The sequence below is a fragment of the Octodon degus genome, unplaced genomic scaffold, assembly GCF_000260255.1.
Source record: "Octodon degus isolate 3935 unplaced genomic scaffold, OctDeg1.0 scaffold00058, whole genome shotgun sequence".
NCBI lineage: Eukaryota > Metazoa > Chordata > Mammalia > Rodentia > Octodontidae > Octodon > Octodon degus.
Genome location: NW_004524634.1, coordinates 4,253,471 through 4,270,912, shown reverse-complemented (window position 1 = coordinate 4,270,912; position 17,442 = coordinate 4,253,471). Strand labels below are relative to the sequence as shown.

Sequence of the window (17,442 nt, the reverse complement as noted above, 5' to 3'; positions counted from 1 at the left end):
GCAAACTCCAGACAGCTTGGCCGCTTTCTCTAGGTATCTTCTAACTCCAGGTCTCTTTACTCGTGGGCTGGCTACTGAAGCCTGGTTTCTGCTTCGGGGATCAGCACTGCATTTCCAATGGAAGCAGCTGGTTGAGTGAAGACAGAGAACAGGGAAAGGAGTTTCCCTTAGATATTTCCACCTGGGGAGGCAGAGGTCAAAGAATGGCGTATTGGGAGCTTGGAGATGGGGTGGGAGACTGCCCATGAGGAAGAGACTTAGATTGCAGGGAATAAGACTGAAGTCAGGCTCTGGACAGGCTTAACTGCAGGCCACTGTCACACTACTGAAAATTGGGGTGTTTGGCCCACTTTCCTCCCATACTATTTCTCTAGCTTCCTGTACCCTCAAGAAGCAAAGGCTGTATGTTCAGAGTATCCTTGGCATCTGTGGAGTCACTGGACAGGGCTCAGGTGTAGGGGTCCTCGTCCTGCGAGGACTGTTGGGAATACCTGAAGTTGGTCTTTAGTGCACTCATTGCTGTGGAATGGATTCCGAGAGGACCTGCCCTGTTTCTGCCCCAAGCAGAGCAGGGGATTTGGGAGAAGACTCTGGAAGCTGCTGATGACTTGCTGTGGCTGTCGCATTCTCAGCCTTTGTCTTTTAAGGGTGGCCTGTGAGGGATAGTGGGGGCCACCACCTGCCTGCTATGTAGATTCTTGACCATAGGCACTCTCAGCAGGTATCCTATCCTCTTCAAAGAAATGATTGTTGCTGTGCCATGCCTGATGACAGCCCTTCTTTGTCCCTTTGTTCTGAAAAAAAAAAAAAAAAAAAAAATCAGTAGGACCTAGTGTGTTTCAGAAGCCTGAATTCTAGGTGCCCTGCTTGGTTTTCCTGGTGCCAGGTTTACCCAGCCAAACCTAGGCTTGCACTTGCTCTGGTCTCTTGTTCTTCAAGCCAGCTGGTATTTTCTTGGCTTACTCTCAGGCCTGAAAGTGGTGTCAGGTGATTTTGGTTTGCTTTTTTTTTTTGGTCCTGGGAATTGAATTCAGGGCCACATGCTTGCGAGGCAGGTGCTGTGCCGCTGCGCTGTATCTCCAGGCCTGGAGTGCTTTTTAAGTGTAAATCCAATGTCAAACAGACTCACTTGGTTTAGGTTTGAATATTACCTGTAAAATGGGACTACTACTTCTGGAGTTGATGTGAGGATTAAGTTAGCCCTGCCCAGATTTTTCTCCTTGGGTGGGACCTAAGAATGTTATACATTGGTCTCTTCCCTCTGTCCCTGCCCAAGTCCCGGTGACCAGCAGCACCTTGTCTGGAGGTGGGGGTAGGGCAGGGGAGGGGGTAGGGTGGGAGCAGGGGATAGTAGTCAGCAGGGCAGTTAGTGGTCTCAGCACTAACCAGGAGGCTCATGGTCTTGTCTTCCTCCACAGCCTGGACGTGTCTCCTCAGGTAGAATCTGGCCCAGCTGCTGCTCCTCACCACCTCCCCTGCTCCCCCTGGGCTCCGGCCCCCCCCATTCCTGTTCCCACTGCTGCTCCCATGCTAAGCACTAACCTTTTTGCAGCCACCTCCCCTGCTGCTGCCACTGCTGCCGCCGCTGCCACCACCACCACCACCACCACCACCACCCCCGAAGCCACCCTGTCTGGATTCTTGGGTGCCACCAACCCGTTCCTCACCTCTTTGCAGAGCAACCCCTTCTTCGAGGAGCTCGTAGCCAACATAGCACTAAACTCTCCTTCACCTGCTCCCTCTCTCCCCAGTGCCTCGAGGGTCAGCCCTGTCCCCCTGGCCTCCTCTGGGAGAGCCCTGCCTGAGTGGGACGACACCTTCAACATCTTTGCTGCTAGCAGACTGCATCCAGAGGCCAGGAACAAGATCCTAGCCCCAGCAGGAGTGGGGCTGGAGACGGCTGGGCTGCAAGATTCAGGCCCAGGGGCCATGGCAGTGAATGCAGCTGAGCCCCAAGGAGATCCTGGGGGAGGAGGCGGTGAGAGCAGCGTGTGGGCAGAGCCTGGGGCTCCACTGGACTTGGGACTGGACCGGCAGAGCACAAGTACATCTGACCCCGGGCCCCTTGGGTCAGCAAGGGCCACTCTGCCCCCTGAGCTATACCTTCGAGCCTCAGCCTCAGCACCAGACAGGGAGCCACTGGCCCCTGAAGGTGGAGCAGGGCAGAGTCCAGCAGATAGTGGAAAGTCTCTGTTCAGCTCCCCAGAAGTGCTTGGTGCATGGGAGCAGCTGCCAGGTTTGGATGACACCCCTGAAGGCCAGGACGCGGACACTCCCCAAAGGGAAAGCCAGTTTTTCCATGAGCTCAGTACAGCAGAGGATTCCTGGCCCTGGGATGTGGTCACCATTTCTCCTGCAGCTGAGATGGCCTCACCAGTCCTGCGAGGAGAATCTGATGAGCTGCCTGCTCTCCAGCTGCTGCCAGAACCACCTGCCACTGTGACTCCCATGCTGAGCGAGGGCCTTCCCCTGATGGAGCTGGACACGGAGCTTCCACCTGAGTCGGACGAGGGGCTGCAGCCCAGCACGCCGCCGCCCAAGCCACCACGCCTCTTCATGCCCTCAAACTCTCAGGTGGAGGATGAAGAAGAGAAGGCTGCAGGAGGGCCGAGTAACCAGGAATCAGGGACAGAAGAAGAAGCCACCCCAAGTACTTTGTTTGTTGGTCCTCAGGAAGCCATGGAGGAGAGTGAGAAGCCTGAGTCAGGGGAGTTGGACAGCCCATCTTCTGGGACCTTGCTGGGTGAGCCAGGCCTGGAGGAGATAGTAGAAGATGTCAGTGCCCCTGGGCCTGGGGCCTGCCTGACTGTGCCCACCAGTTGCCCTGAGGGGCCTGTGCCTGTACCTGTACCCTGTTATTCAGCAAGCTCAGCTCTTCTAAGTCTGCAGACCTGGGGGGCTCCAGAGACAGAAGGTCCTGAGGCCTTGAGCCAGGAGCCAGCAGAAGAGTCCCTTGCTCCTCTATCAGATACACCCCACGAGGCTGATCTGGGGGCCTTGGAGGAGGCCTTGAGCCCCTTGTCTCAGGGGAGCCGAGATCCCCCTAGTCTTCCGTCCACATCCCCACCAGTGTCCAGAGAGTCTTCCATCCACTCTGGTCCAGAAGAGCCACCCACGCCCCCAGAGCCTATCTTTCCACCACCCCCTCTCCCGCCCTGGGCCAGCCACCGCCATGGGGGACCTGGCCCTCCATGCTCTCCCTTGTCTGGAGCCTGGCCCCTGACTTCTTCCTCCCCACCTCTGGGGGAGCCAGACTCACCCCCTGGCTCCTTTGAGCCCTCCCCCCCTGAAGGCCCCCCTGTCCCACTCGGGGAAGACCACGTTGCAGCCACCCCAGCCTCCCCGCTTGTGCTTCTGCCCTTGGAGACACGACCAGCTGAAGAGCCACAGCCCAGTGCCAGGTGAGCTTCCACCCTGAGAACCTTTTCCAGGAGGAAGTGGGAGGAGGGGCCATAGCAGCACGAGGGGTGGAGATGGTCACATTCTGGTCTTATCCTTGCCAAGGGAAGTGAGGGCCCCCACCACCGTGAGGAAATGGTGGAGGCTTTGAAACCATGAGCATTCTGTGGTGGTACCAGCTCTGAAGCTGCCTCTGTCATGAGACCTGAGACAGCAGGGCGGCCCACAAGCCAGGGGCTTGAGGAGTAGTGCTGACAGGGAGCAGAGGTGAGGAACAGAATGAGGGAGACTGGTGTGCACTCACACGGAAGGGGAGTGAGAGCTGCGCCCACAGTGCAGGGCATTCTCCAGGGGGCCCCAAGGAGTAGTCTGGCAGTGGAGCAGGCCAGGAGAGCAAAGAGCCAGAGGGACCAGGGCTCAGGCTAGGAAGCAAGCTGGAAGTACCTTCAAAAGGGCAGAAAGAAAAGCAAGGTGCTTTTCTCATCTATAACCCTCAGAAGAAAGGCTGCTCTCTTACACAGTGGGTGCTTCGCTGGCTGCCCTCTTGTTGGTTTTGTAGGCCTCCAGTTGGTCTGGTTCAGAGATGAGTGCCTGTGTGACCGGTCACAGTGGCCCTGGGCTGTGGGAAGAATGATAAGGCTAAGACCAGGTGGCTCGTAAGGAGTGATGATTGTTGAAGTCTGGAGACTTGGGAGTGAGATGTGGTGGGTGTGACTCAGCTGGGACAGCAGAGTCAGGGACATTAATGCTCTAGGAGGCCTGAGTGGAGGAGGGGCACACAGGGTGCAAGGTTTGGGAAGCAGGTCAGGCTCCAGCACAGGCCTCTGTGAGGCCCCAGGTTGCTCAGGCATTTGTTACTGGTGATGCTGATGTAGCCTGTGCTCTGTGCTAGTCCATTGAGGAAGGCTGGGTCTGGGGAAGGAGGAGCCTTGGGGAAAGCAGGGCTGACAGCTGAGAAAGAGCAAGAGTGAGCCTAGACATCCCCACCCTTCTCCCCCAAAGGCAAGTGCAGGTTCTGTGTCCCCTGTAGCAAGGGAACTGAGAGGATGAGTGGCTCCCTTGTTTCTTGATAACATCATCCTCAGCTGGCCCTGTTGGCTTCTAGCACAACTTCTACTTATACTCAACCCTTTCTGGAAGTTTTGTTGTTTTGAGTCGGCTTTCTGTCTGTCCTTGGTGTGTCCCTTATATTATGAAGTGGGTGAGCCAACTGCAGCTCTCTGTCTCAGAAAAGACCTGCAGGGCCAGGACCCTTCAGATGGGGGGCAGTCAGACTGTGAGCTGTGCATCCTGGCAGCCCACTGAGGGAGCTTCAGCGCTGTGCTGGTCATCCCTTCCCACTGTGTATAGGTGGCCTTCGCCTAGTGCCTGCTCGCAGGTGGCATTAAGGCGGACACACGTGCATCTCTCCCTTACTCTGCACCACCTGTCAACGCTTGGCCTCTTTTCAGAGTCTGGATCCCCAGCCTTTCTTCAGTGACAGAGGAGCTTCTTTGGGTTGGTGCGCAGAGGCCTCAGCCTTGCCCACTGGACTGGCACAGAGCAGAGGCTCTGTGAGCACCGCTGGTAACTGACCCAGCAAAGGCCTGAGAAGCCTGGGGCCTCACAGAGGCCTGCGCTGGCTCGTGACCTGCTTCCTGCACCCTGTACTGTGCTTCTCAGTGGAGTTTAGAGTCTGGGATTAAACACTTTGCTTTCTACTCCTGAGGCTTAAACCTGCTGTAGAATGAATGTAAATTTTTAAGACTTCCCTCACAGGAAGGGAGCTTTTGAGAGCCTGATGCTTACATGGTATTTATCACTATAGCAAGTGCAGGCCCTGGAGGTCTGAGGAGTACCATTGTGGGGAAATCAAGAAGCCTTCATGGAGTAGGAGGCTTGCCCAGCTTAGGAGTAGGAACTAAGCCGTGAAAGAAACAGGCCTACTCCAGGCAGAGAAGAGTTTTCGTAAGCCCCAGAAGTTAACGTCAGCACGGCTGCTTGTGGGTGGGGGACTAGTAGGCCATGAGGAAAGGGCAGGCCCAGAATGCATTAGATTGTGGTTTTTTTTTTTACCTCCACACAAGTCAATGAAGGATTTTTTAGCACAGGAGAGGACAGATCTTTTTTACTTTTTATTTTTTAGCCAGGATCTCACTATGTAGTTCAGGCTGCCCATGAATTTACTTCGGTAGCCCAGGCTGGAAGTCAAGGTGATCCTCCTGCCTCTGGCTCCTGAGTGCTGGGATTATAGGTATGCGCCACCTTGCCTGCCTGAGGTCAGCTCTTGATGCTGCAGCAGGGTGTGTGGGTGTGACTGAAGGTGGGCAGAACTGTGCTGGATGGAGGAGCAGACTAGAGGCTGTGGCTGAAGGCAGGTGCAGCTAGCCTGGAGAAGAAGGGAAGTTCTGAGTGAAGGTAGGGAAGGAGCAGGGCCTGACTGATTGTTAAGACTGAGGCTGCAGACAGTAGAGGCCCTGGGAGGCTCCCTGCTGGGTACAGAAGGAAGGGCTGGTGTGAGGAGATTCTGCATGGTGAGCAGGGGAGCTGTCCTGCGGCCTGTGCACAGGTCAAAAGCCTGGTGGAGGCCCTGGCTTTGGGCCGGCAAAGAGGAGGGGAGAGAAGCAGAGGGTGTTAGCATTAGAGCCAAGGAGAAGCTGCCAGGCCAGAACACAGGTGGAGGGGACAGCAGCCCAGAAGAGGGAGAGGGCTAAGTGTGCACCCCACAGAGATGTCAAGGAGGTGAGAGCTGAGCAGGTTCCCAGGTGGTGTGGGCTGGAGGGGCCAGAGGCCTGTTCTGAAGGAGGATGAGTGAGGGTGAGGGTTAGTGCAAATGTAGGATCATGGGGAATTCAGGCAGGTCACAGGCCTGCCTTATTGTACATGGGAAACCACCAGTAGAGACAGGCTGGTGACACTGCTCCCAGTTTGCCTAGGCCTTTCCTAGTTTTGGCACTATCTTGGGAATACCTAGGGTCCTAGAGAAATCAGGGGGATAGGTTTTCTCTCCAGAAATACAGTTTGATTAGAAAAAATGTAGAAGAGACAGGAGGGAAGAGGGGGCATCCCTGGCAAGCTGGGTCCAGGGATGGAAGTGTGCAGGATGTGCTCTACTGTAAATGTTAAAGGGCCAGCTCCTCGGATCCGAGAGGGAGTGAAGTGGGGAGGAAGTACATGGTGGGGGATTGGGGCACAAGTGGAGCAGCTGTCCAGCAGAGCTGGAGGCTCTGTAGAGAAGGCAGCCCCACGTTTGCACTGTCCTTCTCTCCCCATAACCCATCTCCTTCTGTCCTTGCAGTCCCCACCCTGTGAAGCCTCTCAGTGCAACCCCTGTGGAGGGCAGCCCCGACAGGAAGCAGCCCCGCTCGAGCCTGAGCACGGCCCTGAGCAGTGGGCTGGAGAAGCTCAAAACAGTCACATCTGGCAGCAGTCAGCTTGTGGCCCCGGCGCTCCAGCTTGGCCACACTGTGGATGCCAAGAAGCTGAAGGTGAGGTCCGGTGGAGTGCTCGGGGCATCTGACAGAAAGGTTTGGAGTTGTGGAGCAAGGAGCAGGCTGGGTCTTCTATGCCAGGCCTGAGACCAGTTAGATTGCCTGTGTCATCAGAGACAGAGGTAGCTTCAGGTCCTGCGGTAGGAGAATGGGGGTGCTGGGGGACAGGTTAGCCCCAGGCCTGGCCACCTTCCTCACTCCCATCCCCTCTCACCCGTCTCAGGACTCTGCTGCGCCAGACCAGTCAGCCAAGTACTACCACCTGACTCATGATGAGCTCATTGGCCTGCTCCTGCAGCGAGAGCGAGAGCTGAGCCAGCGGGACGAGCACGTGCAGGAGCTAGAGAGCTACATTGACCGGCTGCTGGTGCGGATCATGGAGACCTCGCCCACACTGCTGCAGATCCCGCCTGGTCCCCCCAAGTAGCCGTCCCACTTCCACCCTCATCCCCAGAGGGTTGATGAGAACTTGCTGCCCAGTCAGCGCCCATGTGCCCACCTGCCCTCCTTTCCACCAAATACACTCACCTGGGCAGGATACAGCTGTCCTTGTGGTCACTCCCTGCTCCCCTGCACTTGCCTCTCTGAAGGGGGACCCTGGGGCCCCACTGGAGGCATAAAGTTCCATGTACAACTTGTGTGTCTGTGGGGGTCCTAGGGCTTTGCCACCTGCCTCTTTTCATACCCCTTAGCTTCAGGGCTCTGCAGAATCGAACAAGTCTGAAAGAGGCTATTGCTAGCACAGACTTTATTACCCCCCAAGGATGGTCTGCTGTTCCTTCCCACCACAATCCCTTATCCTCATTTTCCTCCAGGCTCTGGAGGGGATCTAGTATTACAGGGACAGGGATAGGGATGGGGACAGGGACCGGGACCAATCTGATCATTTGTCCAAGTTGTGGGCCACCTGGGTGCCTACTCTTCAGCTTTGCCCTCTTTCCTGAGAGCAGGGGCCTCTGTGTCCCTGTCTAGTCTTTGCCATGTTCCAAGTTTTTTTTGCACTTTGAGCTGTTGCAGAGCGAGTGCCGCGTGGAAGGATGTGGTGATGTCTGTTGTCCAGGCTGCCCCCTGCCTCTCTTTGGACCTTTCCACTGGGTGTCACTGCTGAGTGTGAAGGTAGAGCTGGGTCCAGAGAGAGCTCCTCCTCGCTCTTCTGTTCTCCATTCATCTCTGATGTACAGGCCCCACCACGTCAGGGGTGTAGGCTGCTTATGTTTTGGGGATCAAGCCTCCATGTCTGTTCCTGTTTCCTGTCCAGATGCCAAAACTCTGTGCTGCAGGGTTTGAACTTTTGGAAACCAATGAAAATGTGCCTTTCGTGAGTGGGGTTAAGCGCCTCTTGATGTGGATATCTCCCCTGCTGTGACATCCCCCTTCTTCCTGCTTGAGCACACCTGGATGGCTCTGTCAGGGTCCTGGGAAGGGGAATGGAGGTTGAACAGTCCTGCTGTGTGTTCTTCTCCTTCCTGCGAATCTCAGCTAAGGGTCTGGCCAAGCTGCTGCTACTAGCCCTCCTGCTGTCTTCCATTCCTATTCCACCCCATTTGGAGGATCCTAGGATAAAAACCCCTGGTGAGTTATAGATCTGAGGCCAGTCCTGGCCTGGCCTCAGCACAACCATGCTGAACAGTTGGCTATTCTGGAAGTGGGGGCCGCACTATGCCTTAGGAGACACCTATACTCCTTTGTTGCTCCCCCACCCATCCACTAAGCTGCTATCCCAGGCTGTCCCTTTTGCCTTGCCTGGCTTGGCTGCAGCGCATTTTGAAATGAAGTATCTGATCTTTGGCCTAGCCCCTGGTTTGCTTGTGGAAAACATGGCAGGTTTTCCCCATGACATCTTTTGCTACATTGGGCACCCTCATTAGCAAAAATTGAGGAGTGTGGGCATACCAAAGGAGCATACTTTTAGCCTCCTGAAGGGACAAGAACTCCTCTGGGGCTGTCTCCTGTCAGCCTGCACAGAGGGCCTCGGGATGTGTCCTGTGGGTGATGGCAGTCTTCTGCCAGGATGGAGCAGGTGGGTTCTGCACCTGGGAGAAAGCCTCTGAAGAGTTGCCTACCTTCAGGTTCACTCACCACAACTGAGAAATATATCCACATGTGCCCAGATCTTCAGCCACACTTTTGAAGGGTCACTGAAGAATGGAGAAGATTTTCCTGAGGGAAAGGCCATTCCCCTACTAGGTATTTCTCGGCTCTCTTCGATTCCAGACCCAGACCTGGGTAGGTGTATCTTCAGAAGAGGTTTTGAATTGAATGCAGCAAAGGGTTCATGTTTTTGCTCCTAACCACAAGCTACAGGGTCGGGTGGTGGTGGTGGGCAGGTAGCAGGCACAGTTCTGCTTTGCTGTTTGTCTCCCTAGATGTACCTCCTGTTTATAAAGAGCTTGTTCTTCATGTTTTGAGCACTTTATGAAGAATAAAAAGTTCACGTACTGCAGGTGGCCTGTTGCTTTCCTGTTTTGAAATGAGTGGTTGAAAGAAGCTGCCTGTGAGTGGGGTTTCAGTGTCACAGGCAGTGACACAGTGATGTGCAGTAGCCTGGACTCAGTTTTCCCACTCCCAAGGTGCCTGTTTATTGGTCTCCTCTTATTGGCATATTTATTGGGTGCTGTGGGGGAATACAGAGGGACAAAGACTTGATTTTCTTAAAAAAAAAAAAAAAAAAAAAGACTTCATTTTTGTCCCCAAGCTACTTAGTCTAGTAAGGGGAGAGAAGATACAAATACAGCATGCAAACTGATCTTCATGGCTAGCTAGACTTTCTCCAGCTTCAGGAAAATTCTGTTTCTTTGGGTTCAACCATTAGTGAGTGGATGAGGAAATTGGACTCCTACTCATGCAGTGTGCAGAAAAAGATGATCAGGTGCAAGCACCTCACCATTAGAGGGAGACACAAAGGATTCCCTAGAGACCAAATCTATCTTCTTGGATGAAACAGGCAGCACCTCCTCTCCCGCCTAGGTCTGTCTCATTGCTCTGCCCCATTCTGCAGGAGCAAGTGTTTATTGTCTGCTGGGCTTGGTTTACAACCTGCAGTACTTTCCCATTTAAAGTACTTGTAGCTGGTACTTGACAAACAACTCTACTAAACCTATTCCCCACCCTCCAGGAAGTAGCCCTGGGAGGGATCTTCCTTGATTGCTAAAGGAGCGAGCAGCACTGGTCAGAGCTCTTAAGCCCTGAATGTGGAACTTAAGCACATTTAGCTGACTCTAACCTGAGCCCTCCCAATGGCTGGTTCTGAAGACTTAGTGACTCAAAAAGTCACGGCCCTAGCTCTGTAGAAAACACAGGTATATAAATTGTAAACAGTTACAAAGTGCTGCAAAAGACAAGTGTAAGGGCTATAGATCGATCCTGTGTGGATTGTGTGGAAGTGAAATGCAGGATCAGGAAAAGCAGTATAAATTGCAAGACCAGAAAAATCCTGAAAATCCTGCCTTAGGAGAAAAGTTAGTCTTCTGAGTAGAGGATGTAAAGTAGGTCGGGCAGCGCAAACGCTGGTTGTGAGGTCAGTCTGTTGAATGTGAAGAAACTGCTGGAAAATTTCGCAGTGCAACTCCTTGCTGAAAGGCTCCCGAATTAACCCTGCTCCGCCTGAGGTCCTTGCTCATCCCGACAGAGTCAGGCCCATTGGTGTGCGGCCTAGGTCATAGACTGGTGCTCCAGGCACTCTTTGGCAGCATCCTAAAGTTCTAGGAGCAGGAGAGCAGCAAGCAGCAGCTCAGTGGTGCCCTGTCGAGACCTCAGGGCAGGGTATAATCACCATTCTCGGCCTGCCAACCACGCAGCATGGACGGCTGGACCGGAGATCCGACCTGCATGGGTGCAACTCTGCAGTCTAGGGTTGCTGGGTGCCAAGACAAGAAAAACTACACTTCCCACAACCCCTCGCGTGCCCTGCTTGCTGCGGTTGCTCGTGGCCAATCGGGAGAGGCAGATGTGGCGGGGGCTGAGGAGGGACATTTTAAAAGGGCCGGGGATTGCGGGCGTCAGTGGCCATGGCGGATACAGCGACTACAGCATCGGCGACGGCGGCTAGTGCCGCTAGCGCTGCGACCGATGCACCTCCTTTTCAGCTGGGAAAACCCCGCTTTCAGCAGGTGAGGATTGAGCTGAGGTTTGCGGGCTCGCGGGTGGCACAGGGAGGAATAGCAAACTCCCCTTCAAAGTCCCCTTCACCGATAGGGTCTCCGACCCGCGGCCACCGGAGCCTGCAGCTAGTGCCGCGGGGACTTCGGCCACAACCATCCTTTCCCATTGGTCAGTGGGACGGGCGAGGATGCCCACCTTGGTTCTCTATTGGTGAATGGCACCGTCACTCCCCGGCTACCCGCGCCCTCTAGCCGTTCCGCCCGAGGCGCTCTGTGATTGGCTGTTGCTGGCGGCGGCCGAGGTTCGGCCTCCTGGGCCGGAGCAGATTTTTGCGGGGTCTCTCAGGCTTGTACAGCGCTTTGCTCTGGGCACAAAGTTCAAGTACGGCCCTTGATGAAAGTTGCAGTGCCCAGGATTTCTTCTAACTTTGCCCCCAAGTAGGACTGACATTCCTCCTGAGCTGCTGGCTGAGCCTCTGGACGGCATCCTTGCCCTGCAGTCATGCTCCCCATTCCTCAATCTAGAGCCGGGTCCGTGATGCGACGCAGGGTGGGACCGCGTGCCGCTGGGTTCGGAGGCCGGGCGACCCCTTCCTCCGGGCGACCCCTTCCTCCGGCTGAGAATTCGCTGACGCAGCGAAGCGGCCGGAGGGTATCCTGCAGGAACACAGCTAGAACATGTAGGGAGAGCGGGGGTGGGGTGCGGGATGCAGAGGAAGCGCTGTGTCATCTCCCGGGGTCGCAGCAGCCCCGGCCCTTCCCTCGCTGCGTTCTCCGCACCTGGGCCTGGCACCGCCGACCTCTGGGCTCTTTGGGTCAGGGAAACCGTGGTCCTTTCCCTCCCTGACCCCGCCTGCGTGTCACTAATTTGGACCTGGGTCTCGTAGCCAGCGCCTAAAGCGGCAGGCAGCCGGGACATGGAGGCCCATCCTGGAAGCCACAGCCTGACAAGGGCAGTTCCCACGCTGCAGACACTCGCGGAGGAAATGCACTTTGTTAGGAAACTGGCAAAGAGACTTGGCTAAAATGGACTGAGGCTTGGTGGGGGTGGGGCGTGGGGGATGGGAGGGATAGGTGACAGTAGGGGCACCAGAAAGAACTTTTCTGGAGAGAGGAAGTGGTTCAAAGATCAGGATGGTGACTTTTTTTTTTTTTTTTTTTTTGGCCATGACAGTGGGAGGAGGACCAGAGGTTTTCTGATAATTAAGAAGCTTCAAGGGGCTGGGGAGATGGCTCAGTGGAATAAGCGCTTCCCTGGCAAGCGCAAGGACCTGAGTTCAATCCCCGGTTCCACAAAAAAAAAAAAAGAAGCTTCTCCTAAGTCTTCTGAGAAAAAGTCCCCAGAGCCTTTAAAGGGGACTTGATTCCTTTTAAGAACAGGTAATCTCCACATGCAAGTGTGTGAGGGGAGATTGGCACCTTCCTGGTGGTGTAAGATGCTACCTTTGGTGAGACTGCCAGGAGTCCTTCTGCCTGGTCTTGGGCGATCCTTCATTCCCTACCCCTCCCCTGCTTCTGTTCACCCTTCTGTCAGGTTGTTATCCTCTGGGAAATGTCTGTTCTCTTCTCTGGTGCCTTTCTCCCCTGGTGTGATCCGATCCCGCTGCTGAGTCCCTCTTGGCTCTCTGGTCACTATCAATGGGATTCTTGTAGCCCACCTTTTCCCTGTAGTCTTCCCTGTGGTCCTCTAACTTGATGGTTACTTGGTCTCCTGAAACCCCAATGTAGGCCTTTTCTTTTCTTTTCTTTCTTTCTTTTCTTTTTTTTTTTTTTTTTTTTCTAGCTGGTTTTGAATGTCTTTAGGGCAGATTTGGCTGGCTTGAGTTGTGGAGATTGAACCACAGCAACCTGAGCCTGACTGCTTTGTTGAAGCAGCCACTTAAAGAACTGAGCTAAGGGGCAGGCCCCCTGTAGGCTTTTTGAGAAAGGGCTGAACTTGCCCTTTTCTGTGTCTTACCTTGAGATAAGATTAGATTTACAGTAACAGGGAGTAAAGACTTTTGGCTTTTGTTTTTTTATTATTTTCCTGGTGCCTCTTATCTGTGTGTGGCACTTGAGACAAGCAGTCACCCAACATTTATTGAGCCTCTTCGTGGCCTTTGCTGTGATCACTGCTGGAACCATAGAAGCACCCTTGAGGTCAGTGGGTTCCTGCGGCCATTGCTGGTACCTTGACTTGGCAGCAAAGTGGCATATACCTTACTGAAATGACCCTGGCTAACACAGTGCCTTAGAAGGACAGTGCGTGAGCTCGTGTGATTTATCCAGGTTAAGGAACTTTGCTGTAAACCTGTTCCTCTTACATTGTTCCCTGGCCCTGCTAGCAGCTTAGCTTGCCATCTATATTCTAGTCATAAACCTAGGATTTATGTGTACTTTCCTTTCTCTCCCCACCCTCTAAATACACCCAGAGATCATAATCTCACCTCTCAAACAGCTCTAACATCCACCCGTCTTCAGGCCTGGACTCCTACCAGCCCCAGGCCCCTCCCCGACCTCTTCCTGGGCCATTGTTGAAGGCTGGACGGGTCTGTCCACTTCTACTATGGCCATCCTCCAATCCTTCCCTCTTCCCTCTGGCAGTGTCCCAACGATGCAGGTCTTTCACACACACACACACACACACACACACACACACACACACACACACTTAAAACACCCTGCACTGGCTTCTCCTGCCTCTAAGAGACCTCCCCTCTGAAGGGTCCCACCCTATTGACTTCTTCTTTGAGTGATACTACCCCCGCCAACCACCTTCCCCCACACTAGCTGCTATTAGGCCTTTGGACATGCTTTATCAAGAGCCCTCTCCCCCAGTGCTTGGGTCATCTGCTGGAACACTGCCTTTCCTCTACCCTCAACTTTTACCCTGCTCTTTGTTCTTAATGTGTCGTGGAGCATCCCCACTCCTAAGCTGAGTTTCTGACTGTGCTCCTGTACTACAAAGCACCTCAAGGTACATATTCTTTTATCACCATGTCTCCTACTCTTTCAACCACAGGCTCCCTGGAACCGTGCTGGTCCTGCCTCCACTCCCTGTTGACTCAGCCCAGAGGCTGGTACTTCACGGTGCTTGTTAAAGATTTATGAATAAATGAATATGCTGCAGACACTTCAGCAGGTTTTGTGGTCAAATTGATATACTAGCTGTGATGCACCAAGCTTTATCCAAATTGTTCTTCAGGAATCTGTAAAATTGCAACCAAGTGGGAAAATGTTGGACAGTGCAAGATTCTTCTGCCCTGAGCCCCCAGAGTGGGGGTTGCTAAGGAGGTGAACCTAATGATAACAGTCTGCTGTGTATGCTGCCCAGCCATCTTCATCTGGGTCCTGCTCTGAGTGTTTGGGATGCAGTAGGCATCCAGTGAATGAATGTAGTACTCTACTGTAGCCTGGCAGAGCCTGATTTAGTGGTTCATAATGTGGGGTCCATTCTCAGAGCCCACAGTGGAGATACCACTGTGATTCTATAAAATCCTCCCTTCTTAGGACTTATACTTTCTAAGCAGTGGTTATGAATTGACATATGACTTTTAGTCAAGATCTTTCCTTACTTGCTGGGGTCACTCCAGAGCCTTCTTTGTTTACCTCCTCAAGAGCCTTCTGGTTGGTACAGAAGAATAGGGAGAACACTGAGCAGGATCAGCGGGTGGGAGAGGGTGATGAGCTTTGGTCTGTGCCCATTTTTCTCTCCATAGGATGACAACGAGGTAGGCATAGTGGTGCTTGCCTATAATCCCATCTGCTTGAGAGACTGAGGCAGGAAGATTGAAAGTTTTAGACCAGTCTCAGAAAAAAAATTACAATGCTATCCAGTGTATAATATGTCATGGAGCATCCCCACCCGCAAGCTGAGTTTCTGACTGTGCTCCTATACTGCAAAGCACCTCAAGGTATATACTGACAGGTAGCACATAAGACAAGCTTTATAAGAAAAGTAGCATACAGATTCAGTAGCTTCCTTGGTAGTCTAGCTCCAGAGTCTGTGTTTATTTATTATCAACTTTACTGTTGAGGCTTTTAGACATATAAAAGTAAAGACAATCATCAATCATCAATCATCAATGACCCCCATGTACCCGTCTTTAATCATCACTAACTTAAGGCCAATTTTGTGTCATATATATATTATTCAAAATAATGGAGCTAGGCATTTAGCTCAGTGGAAGAATGCTTGCCTAGCAAACTGGAAGCCCTGGGTTTAGTTCTATGCCAAAAAAACCAAGCAACCAAACAAACAAACAAACAAACAAACAAAAAAAAAAACCATTCCCAGCCAATACATTGTTTGAATCAAAACCCAAATAAGCAAAATGAATTATTTTGAAGCAAAAGCAAAATCTCATTATTTCATTGACTTATTAGTAGTATCTCTAAAAAATAAGTTCTCTTTTGCTTGGTTTTTCTTTTTGAGGGGTACCAAGATTTGAACTCAGAACCTCAGGCTTGCCAGGTGAGTGCTGCACTGCTTAGTTAAATCTCCAGCCCTTGCTTGGAATACTTTTAGATTTATAAAAGTTAAAATGATAACAAAGAATTCCTACATAACCCTCATGAAGGGTCCTCTAAGACCATCTCACATTACTGTGGCAAATTTGTCAGAGCTGAGCAATATTGGTATGTTCTGATTAACTATACTCCAAACTTTTATGGTAATGTCCCCTTTCTGTCCCAGGACCTCACCCAGAACCTTGCATTATATTTAGTCATGAAGTCTTCTTACTCTCTTCTGGTGTGTGGCAGTTTCTCAGACTTGTTTTTAATGACCAAGGTAGTACTGGGAAGCCCTGGTAGGGTATTTTGTAGTATGACCCTTAATTTGGATTTGCCCAGTATCTTTCTCGTAGACAGGCTGGATGTATGAGTCTTGAAGGAAGAATATCACAGAGGTTAAGAATCTTTGAGATCACATCATAGCGGAGGTTTTTAAAGTCATTTTAACATAACTGCAGTGTACTTTACACATCTAAAATGAGTTTTTGTTTGTTGTTGGGGGTATGATCTCACTAGTAGATCAGGCTGCCCCTGAGGTCACTGTAGCCCAAGCTCAGGGCAATCCTGCCTCAGCCTCCCGAGTGCTGGTAGTATAGGCCTGTGCCACCACACCCAGTGATTATTTTCCGTTTATTTGTGGCCCTGTGGGTTGAACTCAGGTCCTTCACACTGCACTGCATCCCCAGCCCTTTTTATGTTTTATTTTGAGCCAAGTCACTAAATTGCTAGATTTTTTTTTTAAATGTATTTAATATAGGATCTACAGGGTCTCATGTTTATGGTACCATGGGTACTCTGCACTACCGAGAGTCCTGGGGTAACTTAGTGCTAGCTACCATGTCTGCCCGGCATAATTATTTCTTGATATTATCCAAAAACAAGTCAGCATTTTTTTTTTTTTTTTTTTTTAGATAAGGTCTTGAACTCTGTATAGCTCAGGCTGGCTGTGAACTGGTTTGTTTTATTTATTTATTTATTCTTTTTCCAGTATTCGATGTTGAACCTAGGCCCTTCATACTGAGCTCCATTCTGAGCCCTTTTCAATTTTTGTTTTGAAGTCATGCTAACTGGCCCAAGCTGAGCTCAAATTTACTATCCTCCTATCTTAGCTTCTTAAAGTGCTGGGATTACTAGTGTGCACCACCGCCTGGTTTAGCCTTGAACTCTTAATCCTCCTGCTTCAGCCTCCTGCCTGCTGGGATCACAGGCGTGTGCCACCACACCTGGCACTGTCACCTAATTGTTTTATTACTGGTGTATTTGAATCAAGCTCCCATGAGTCCCACATGTTACATTTGGCTCATAAATCTCTTGTCTCATCAACCCTCCTCTTTTTCCTCAGAGTTGTCAATGCCCCTTGAGTGATTGTCCTAGAATCCCCTCATTCTGAATGTGGGTGACGACACTTCTGTGGATTGTTTAGTATGTTCTGCCCGCTGGTCTTCCAAAGTCCATGCTTTCTAACACTACTCTGTGTGGCCTGGTGAAGGGAGAAAGACGACAGCCCAGACCCTGGGACCTCTGGGACCTCTGGGACCTGCCTTATCGCAGGTCCCTTCCCTTATCCTTTGTTGCTTGTTTCTTCTCCTGGACTGTGAGAAATGTGTTCATTTGTCCAGATCCAATCCAGACTGTAGGGCCAGGAAGAACAGTGAAACAGACTTTTATTTATAATTCTTGCAAGAATGGGGTGACAGCCTGACAAACAGATTGACACACCCTCAGTGGTGGCCAAGAGCAATATAAATCTAATCCCAGTTCCCTCCTCCTGGGGTGGGGGTGACAGAGTTTCTCAATCTCCTCGTCACCCCTTTTACCCTGCTCCCGCTGTAAACCATTTGTGGGTTTCTAAAAGCAAAAGATTAATCAACAGGGGGTAGCTTAATAGGGGGTAACTTCTTAATTGCCAGTGCTTTTCCAGAGTTTTCAAAGTGAATTCCCTACTTAATTGACTGTTTACCCCTTTGTTTAGAGACCTT

At 52.0% G+C, this 17,442-nt stretch overlaps 2 protein-coding genes across 4 annotated transcripts in view; both read left to right on the top strand.

Moving 5' to 3' along the window:
- Rab11fip5 (RAB11 family interacting protein 5) overlaps positions 1 to 9,325 on the top strand; it is a 38,868-nt gene extending 29,543 nt beyond the window's left edge. Inside the window, exons 4-6 of one of the 3 annotated variants that reach the window (XM_023718408.1) lie at positions 1,752 to 3,401; positions 6,677 to 6,866; positions 7,093 to 9,325. In XM_023718408.1, coding sequence (XP_023574176.1) covers positions 1,752 to 3,401; positions 6,677 to 6,866; positions 7,093 to 7,296 — 2,044 coding nt within the window. In that variant the 3' untranslated portion in view covers positions 7,297 to 9,325. Of the gene's footprint in view, positions 1 to 1,418; positions 3,402 to 6,676; positions 6,867 to 7,092 lie in introns of all 3 variants that reach the window. The other 2 variants (XM_004634086.2, XM_004634087.2) reach the window with 2 other exon arrangements.
- A 1,425-nt stretch (positions 9,326 to 10,750) lies between these two features.
- Sfxn5 (sideroflexin 5) overlaps positions 10,751 to 17,442 on the top strand; it is a 115,583-nt gene continuing 108,891 nt past the window's right edge. The window contains exon 1 of the mRNA XM_004634085.2: positions 10,751 to 10,978. Coding sequence (XP_004634142.1) covers positions 10,877 to 10,978 — 102 coding nt within the window. The 5' untranslated portion in view covers positions 10,751 to 10,876. The remainder of the gene's footprint in view (positions 10,979 to 17,442) is intronic.